This window comes from Dipodomys ordii, unplaced genomic scaffold (assembly GCF_000151885.1).
Source record: "Dipodomys ordii isolate 6190 unplaced genomic scaffold, Dord_2.0 Scaffold15, whole genome shotgun sequence".
Classification (NCBI taxonomy): domain Eukaryota; kingdom Metazoa; phylum Chordata; class Mammalia; order Rodentia; family Heteromyidae; genus Dipodomys; species Dipodomys ordii.
The window spans coordinates 1,530,783-1,538,435 of NW_012267231.1; the positions used below are offsets into that span (position 1 = coordinate 1,530,783).

General features: G+C 55.7%; 2 protein-coding genes across 2 annotated transcripts in view; both read left to right on the forward strand.

Moving 5' to 3' along the window:
• Sec11a (SEC11 homolog A (S. cerevisiae)) overlaps window positions 1–476 on the forward strand; it is an 18,513-nt gene extending 18,037 nt beyond the window's left edge. The window contains exon 4 of the mRNA XM_013012110.1: window positions 466–476. The gene's annotated coding sequence lies outside the window, so the exon portion shown is untranslated. The remainder of the gene's footprint in view (window positions 1–465) is intronic.
• Window positions 1–7,244, forward strand: part of Wdr73 (WD repeat domain 73) — a 15,396-nt gene extending 8,152 nt beyond the window's left edge. Inside the window, exons 2-8 of the mRNA XM_013012109.1 lie at window positions 1–65; window positions 175–263; window positions 2,262–2,350; window positions 2,810–2,874; window positions 5,267–5,431; window positions 5,756–6,115; window positions 6,798–7,244. The exon at window positions 1–65 is cut by the window's left edge and continues 1 nt beyond it. Coding sequence (XP_012867563.1) covers window positions 1–65; window positions 175–263; window positions 2,262–2,350; window positions 2,810–2,874; window positions 5,267–5,431; window positions 5,756–6,115; window positions 6,798–7,033 — 1,069 coding nt within the window. The 3' untranslated portion in view covers window positions 7,034–7,244. The remainder of the gene's footprint in view (window positions 66–174; window positions 264–2,261; window positions 2,351–2,809; window positions 2,875–5,266; window positions 5,432–5,755; window positions 6,116–6,797) is intronic.
• Window positions 7,245–7,653: the final 409 nt, after the last annotated feature.

Below are 7,653 nucleotides of genomic sequence, written 5' to 3' on the forward strand. Positions count from 1 at the left end.
CCGGGATTTCCACGCCTTCGCGCTCTCGGGAGCCACGCGAGTCCTGGAGTGGGCTGGGGACAAAGGTATCGGGCCCTCGGGGGTGCGGCTCACGGGTGTCCCCCGCCCCGGACACGGGCTGCACGTGGCCGCCTTCCTGACGATCCCGCCGCTCTTCCCTCCCTCCCCCCCCAGGAGTGTTGGTTGCCGGCTACGAGAGCCAGAAAAAGAATGAGATTCTCCATCTGCTCCTGCCGCTCAGACTGTCTGTGACGGAAAACCAGGTGACTGGAGATGGGCCTGCGGGTGCACGGTCTGGTTTTAGTAGGCCTCCTGTCACCTCCCTGGTTACTAGAAAGACAGACGGGCACAGGGAGGCACATCTGCACCGTGATGTGCGGGCACTAGGGAACGGAGGGCACCGAAGGTCACCTAGAATAAACCTACACTAGGATTCAGAGAAGACAGCTAAGGGCAGAGCCTCAGGGCATATTAAGAGTACAGGAAGGTGAACCCAGGAGGAACACTAAGAAAGACCAAGTAGGAGGAGTCCAGGAAAAGAAGACAACAGAAGAGAATAAGTGTGTCAAGAAGAAAAGAGTTGGTAGCTAAGTTAGGTTGCAGTAGTCTTTTTTTTTTTTTTGGTGGGTTGTAGGGCTTGAACTCTGGGCCTGGGTGCTGTCCCTCAGCTCTTTTGCTCAAGGGAAGCGCTCTACCACTTTGAGCCACAGCGCCAGTCCCGGTTTTCTGGTGATTTTTTTTTTTTCCTCATGGACTTGCTTGCCCAGGCTGGCTTTGAACCTTGATCCTCAGATCTTAGCCTCTTGAGTAGCTAGGATTACAGGTGTGAGCCACCAGCACCTGGCTCGTTTCTTCCTTTCTTCCTTCCTTTCTTTCTTTCTCTCTTTTCTTTCTCTCTCTCTCTCTCTTTCTTTCTCTTTCTTTCCTTTTTTGGGTCCGGTTGTGGGGCCTGAACTCTGGGCCTGGGTGCTGCTGTCCCTCAGCTCTTCAGCTCAAGGCTAGTGCTCTACCACTTGAGCCACAGCGCCACATCCGGCTTTTTTTTCTTGTTGCTTATGTGGTGCTGAGGAAGCAAACCCAGGGCCTCATGCATGCAAGGCAAGCACTCTACCACTGAGCCACCTTCCCAGCCCCTCATTTCTTTATAATTTGTTTTATGAGGTGTTTTCGTACGTGCAGACCTGCAGCAGAGTCACTTGGAGGAGGAGTGGAGAATTTACTCGTTAGTCTGGTAATCGGGAAACTCTTGGTAATGTCTTTCACCGAGGTCACCACATTTTGCTAATGGTGGTCAAGGGCAAAGACAGAGAGGAAGCGGAAGTGAAAATATAGGGATAGGGAAGGGAGAAACCAGAGCAGAGCCTGGCTGGGAACACAGATTTACGTCAGGGTTTCTGAGACCAGAGGCTTGAGCACAAGTACTGGCTGTGAAGCAGTGGCCCCAAAGAGGGAGAAAGTGAAACATGAGGCTGAGGGAGGGTAGAGGGAGAGAGGGAATGCAGGGGTGAGGAACAGCAGGCAGGCCAGTGCCTCCCACCTACACCTAGCGGCCGTGGAAGCTGTGGGCAGCCTTGCCTCGCTTGTCTGCCCCGTGCTCTGCCCAGCGCTCTTCACCAGCACTAGCCCATCTCTCAAGCTGAGTCAGATGCTCCCCAGCTGAGCCTCTAGGAAACCCCGTTTCCTGCCCTCTCACTGCCCGCTTTGCTCCTCTAGGAAACCCCGTTTCCTGCCCTCTTACTGCCCGCTTTGCTCCTTTTCTCTTTGGCCACTTCCTTTCTCCATTCCTGATCTTGACACAGATGTCAGCCGTGGCAAGACTGGCAGACCGCGGCTCTGGCTCACAACTTCATTCCTATGTGGCCGTGGAGGTGGAGCTCCAGCAGCTGGGCCTTGTGTGGATAATGGCGGGACCTGCGCCATAGGGGTCATGAGAATCAAATGTAGAGCCTAGCACAGGGCAGCAGGTGCTTGGTGGGTGGTGCCAGCTGTGCCCGCTGGCTTCTGGCGCGGAAGAAGAGATGGGAAGCCTTAGTGGGCCGCTGGCCCTGGCATTCCTGGGTGACCCTGAAGCTCTGTGGCTCCCCCAGGCGGCTGGGGGTGCTGGAGGACTGCTGAAGGCCTGAGGTGGGGAGGGGAGGTCAGCTGTCACAGGAAGGCCATGGCCTCTGCCAGGCCAAGGTCTGCCTCTTCCCTGGAGCTCCTGGAATGTTCCTTGAACAGCATGCTCTGTCTAATTGCTGCCGCTTCCCTTTGCATCCTAGGGCTTATGCCCAGAAAGGGATTTCACAGTGCGCCATGGAGGATTTTCTGACAAGTCTATCTTAGCGCTGAAGCACGTGCCAGACACCAGGTAAGGAAGTTCTGTGCCCCACACCTTCCGTTCTGGGTGCAGTGGGGGGCAAGTCAGGGCGCCTGCCTCTTTATCAGCACCCACCCCCAGAACACAGACATATTCACAATACAAAGGCCTTGGGCTGTTTTGGGATCACTGGGGGTTGCTTCAGGGACTAAAAACCAGTGAGAAGGCTGCTCTTCACTTCTCTGCAAGCTGACCGGGTAGCAGGGGCAGCTGTGCCTCTGGGGCTGGATTACAGGTTTGACCCTCACCAGTGTCATCTTCTGGGTGACCATCAGGACCTGGGTTGGCCCAGACTCACTCCCGTGGCTCTCGATGAGCAGTGGAGCTGACCCCCGCAGGGCAAGCCTGCGCTCTGTGGAATGATGGCTGATGGTCCTGCAGTGGGATTTCCTTCTGGGCTCCTGCTAGGCGGTGGGAGTGGACTTAACACTTCCTCTCTGTCTGGCATAGGTTGCTGGTGACCAGTGGCCGTCCTGGAGGCCACGTGCAGGTGTGGCAGGCTGCACAGGACAGTGGTGAGTGACTCCACGTGGCGAGGTAGAGGCTTGCGGAAGGGCGTGGCTTACCTTGTGTGCCTGTTCTGAGAAGCACTCAGAGCCAGAGGCGGCAAAAGGGGGCAAGAGCCCGTATAAAGTGGAGTTTTCCAACCTGGCTGGGGCTAAGCAATGGGAACTGTAGGCCCGTCCACTGGGCAGGGCTGGGCAGAGGCTGCCCTGCTGCTGCCTCAGTTTCCCACCGGCCTTGCCCAGGCTTCACAGCAAAGGCGGTTCTGTTCCTTGCACCTTGTTGGCTGAGGTCTCTGGGCTTGCTGCGCTTCCTCTCTGTCCTGCCCCCTAGTGTCCGGTTGTTGGCATCCCTTGTAGTTGTGGCCGGTGTTTTTAACAATCTTATCAGAGTATTTTTTTGTTTAGTTTTTGGCTATATTGGATTTCAACTCAGGACCTCATCCTTGCTAGATAGGCTGTCTACCACTTGAGCCACATTCCCAGGCCTTTCTACTTTATTTTTTCAGATAGGGTCTTGTGCTTTTGCCAGAGGCCAGTACCGACTAACAGGTCTACCTCCACCTTCCCCATACCCGAAATTACAGGCAAGAACTGCCTGTCCATGCTCATTTTTTTGCTTGTTTGTTTTTGGGTCCAGTCATGGGGCCTGAACTCTGGGTCTGGGCGCTGTCCCTCAGCTCTTCAGCTCAAGGCTAGCTATCTACCACTTAAGCCACAGTGCCACTTCTGGCTTTTTTCTTTTTTGCTTATGTGGTGCTGAGGAATCGAACCCAGGGCCTCAGGCATGCAAGGTAAGCACTCTACCACTGAGCCACCTTCCCAGCCCCGCGCTTATTTTTTTGTTGTGTTGTTTGCTTGGCTGGTGGGTCTACCACTAGAGCCACACCTCTAGTTCCCAAAGTTTTGTCATAGTTCTAAGGGGTTTATAGTTTGAATGTTAATTTTTGTGTGTAGCAGGAGGGTCCATGTCCAGTTGTCCAGTCAGCATTTTCTGAGAAATTCATCCTTTCTTTCTTGGTTTGGCTTGGCATCTTGTCTGAAGATCAGCTGATCATAAATATAAGGGTTTATTTAGCCCTAGACCCAGACCCATTCCATTGATCTATGACTCTACCCTATACCAGTAAGTTAGTTACTGTTTTCTTTTCCCAAATAAAAGGCAGGGAGGGGCAGCAAGGAATGGCCATGAGAGAGGAATGAGTCTTGGCAACCATTTGATCTCAGGTGTCAGGGCCTGCAGTGGAGCCTGGGGCTTAAGTTGGGAGTCTGGGGGCAGGGTAGGAAGAGCTTCCTCTGACACAACATGCAGAAAGTTAGGTAGCATCATCTGTCACGTTCCTCCGGATATCAGCGAAAAATGCTCCAGAGCTGAGGGAAGGCCTGCCAGCTTTTTCTAGGAGCCAAAATGGACAGTGTTTTCTTTCTTTTTTTTCGTCAGTTGTGGGGTTGAACTCTGAGCCTAGGCGCTGTCCCTCAGCTCTTCAGCTCAAGGTGAGCTAGCAATCTACCACTTGAGCTACAGTGCCACTTCCACGGACAGTGTTTTCTTGATGAATTTTCCATAGCTCTGGTGTCTGAGAAACCTGATTTTGTGGGTATGTCAGTACAGAGCTAATCTGTTGGAAACAAAGAAATGAAAAATGAAAATCAGAATTTCCCTTTAAGTCACTGGTGCTGAGCAGGCTGAGGCAAAGTCAGACCCAAGCCGATTCCACTCACCCGAGCCTGGGTTTGTTCCTGGTATGCAAAAAATGAGGCCGCTCTCATCCCCAACTTACACTGCAGTCCGTGGCCTACGGCCCACACCCTCACAGTGCGCCCTCCACTACCAGACTCCAGCGCATCACTGGAGGTCACAAGTTTGAAGGCGCAATAATCACTCCTGAGTCTGTTCCTGTTATTTTTCACAAAGGGTGAAAGTGACATCCTGGTGTCGTTCACCCTTTTCCTGTTATCCATCAAGAAAATACCAGGCCTGTTTGTTGAGTTCTGAGCTGTGTGTGCAAAAACAGCTCATAAAACATGATAATCTGGGAGCCAATGGCTCACGCCTGCCATCCTAGCTACTCAGGAGGCTGAGATCTGAAGATCATGGTTCAAAGCCAGCTCAGGCAGGAAAGGCCATGAGACTCATCTCCAGTAAACCATTCAGAAAACCGGAAGTGGTGCTGTGGTTCAAGTGGTAGAGTGCTAGCCTTGAGCTGAGGGACAGTACCCAGGCCCAGAGTTTAAGTCCCATGACCAACCAAAAAAAAAAGATAAAGAAATGGCAGTGATCTGGACAGTTTCCAAAATGTCCTCCATCTGCTGTCAGCTCCCGTCCTTGGCCTCTGTGCCCTGGGCCTCACCGCTAAGGTAGGTCCTCACGAACTCCAGATCTCAGCCTCTTCCCTTTCCCCAGATGTCCTTGCAGCCGTCGGCACCATTGCTGTGGCTGAGGGGGAGAGGAGTCTCTGGCCGAGGTTGGCTGTCCTCCCCTCGGTGGCACCCGGCATCCTCCACGGGGCGCGGCTCAGTGGCCTGAAGATCGTAGACCTGGAATCCCACAAGACCACGTATTGTTCAGGTACTGCCCGGGAGCTGTGAGGGTACTGTGAGGGTACTGCCCGGGTACTGTGCAGGTACTGCCCGAGTACTGCAAGGTACTGCTCAGGTAACAGCACAGTCTGTGGAGGTCAGCACCTGCACTGGCTCCTCTGCCACCCGGCCCTGGCGTTTGGAATTTACTTGAGGTTTCTGTGGAGACGCTGGGAAGCGGGTGCTGGTGCTGGGGGTGGAGGGGCCCCCTAGAGCACCCACCCGGATAGGCATGCCTGGTCATGGGTGTGAGCTGGGAGGCACGGGGTGTCGTCAGCACCCTGCAGCTTGTCTCTTTGCTGTGGCCTTCCAGGGGTTGAAGACGGTGAGGAGCTGAGCTGCCTGCAGGCCCTGGACGCTGACACCTTTGCTTTCTGCAGTGCCTCTGGCCGTCTGGGGCTGGTGGATACCCGCCAGAAGTGGGCACCAGTGGAGACCCCCAGACCCAGCCCTGCGTCGGGGGGACAGAGGTGGTGCGCAGAAGTCAGGGACCAGGGCCCTGGGCCCTGCATCGCCAGCCTTGGCTCGGATGGACAGCTCCGCCTTCTCGACCCCCGGCAGCTCTGCCACCCTGTGAGCGCAGTCCAGTGCCCAGTGCCCACGCCCAGCCCAGACCCGGAGCTGCTGCGAGTGACCTGGGCCCCGGGCCTGAGCAACTGTCTGGCCATCTCAGGTACTGCTGGGAGGGGTGCGCCTATGGCTGACCTCTCTTCAGGGGGGATGGTGTGCAGGAAGGAGCTGCCCCACCAGAAAACCTGGCTTCTGTTACAGCCGCCCACAGACGGCTCCCGCTTATCTTCCTGGCCCTCGGCTCCTGGCTACTAAACTTGCACACACTGTGTGAGCCTAGCAGAGACCCATGGCATAGGAAGACCAGGGAACTGCCATGAGGTGGCCCCAGAAAGACGTGACAGTCTCAGGGTGCTGTGTCTGAGCAAGTGAGGGCCCAGCTCCTAGGCGGGGCACCTGAAGCCACTGCACAGCCCGAGTCTGAAAGGGCCCCAAGAAGGCAGGGGAGGAAGCGTAGGGATCCACAGAGCAGTGAAGAGAGAGGGCAGGTGTGGTCTGGTGTGGCGTGGCCTGGTGTGGCGTGGCTTGGGTCCGTAGGCTTTGTTCCTGGGGAGGCTGAGGCCTGCCTGATGCACCTGTGAGGGCTCAGGGTGGCACACCAGGGCGAGCCTGGCCTGGCAGGGAACGGTGGACCGTGGGGCTCATGGCAGCTGCACGCATGTGCGCACAGGCAGGGACATGGTGAGTCTGTCCCCATCAAGCCTGGTCTGTGGCCCATCTCGGTCCCCTGGCAGTTAGGAAGTGCCCTGGACCTCTGCGGCAGCCTTTTCTTTGCTCGTCCTCAGGTTTTGATGGGACAGTCCAGGTCTATGATGTCACTTGCTGGGACCCGGCGGGGAGCCACGCAGAGCCTGTCTTCACGCACAGAGGCCACATCTGCCTGGAAGGAAGTGAGGTGGACCCCGCCCCACTGGTCACCACCCACACCTGGCACCCCAGCAAGCCCAGGACTGTGCTGTCAGCAGCCAGCGATGCCTCCCTGCACGTGTGGGACTGGGTGGACCCGCGCACCCCCTGCTGACCCCAGAGCCTGCCTGCCCCGCCTGGAGGAGGGGCTTGATGTGCAGGACCACGTGATCCCACGGCCCAGCTGCCAGTTGGCGCCTGTCACTCATCCAGGCTTCCCTGGCTTCCATTTTCTTAGTTCTCTTTTTAACCTTTTTTAAATCAAAGTCTTACCAAGTATCCCTGGCTAACCTCAAATTGTGAGTTGCTGGGACTACAGGTTTGCATCACTGTGGCTGGCTGATTTTCTTAAAAGTAAGGATAATAGTAACTACCTCTTGGGGTTAGAAGTTGGCGGGGCTCCTGGCAGTCCTGCCTGGCTGCGGTTGGTGTGGGAACCCTGCTTCCAACCTTCTGCCTCCCAAGGGCAGTGGGGCACAGCAAGACTCAGAGAGCCAGGAATGTAAATGCATCATTGAGCTTGAGAGAAAAAAGTGTATGAGAGGCTGGGAAGGTGGCTCAGTGGTAGAGTGCTTGCCTTGCATGCATGAGGGCCTGGGTTCGATTCCTCAGCACCACATAAGCAAAAAGAAAAAATCCAGAAGTGGCGCTGTGGCTCAAGTGGTAGAGCGCTAGCCTTGAGCTGAAGAGCTGAGGGACAGCGCCCAGGCCCAGAGTTCAGGCCCCACCACTGGA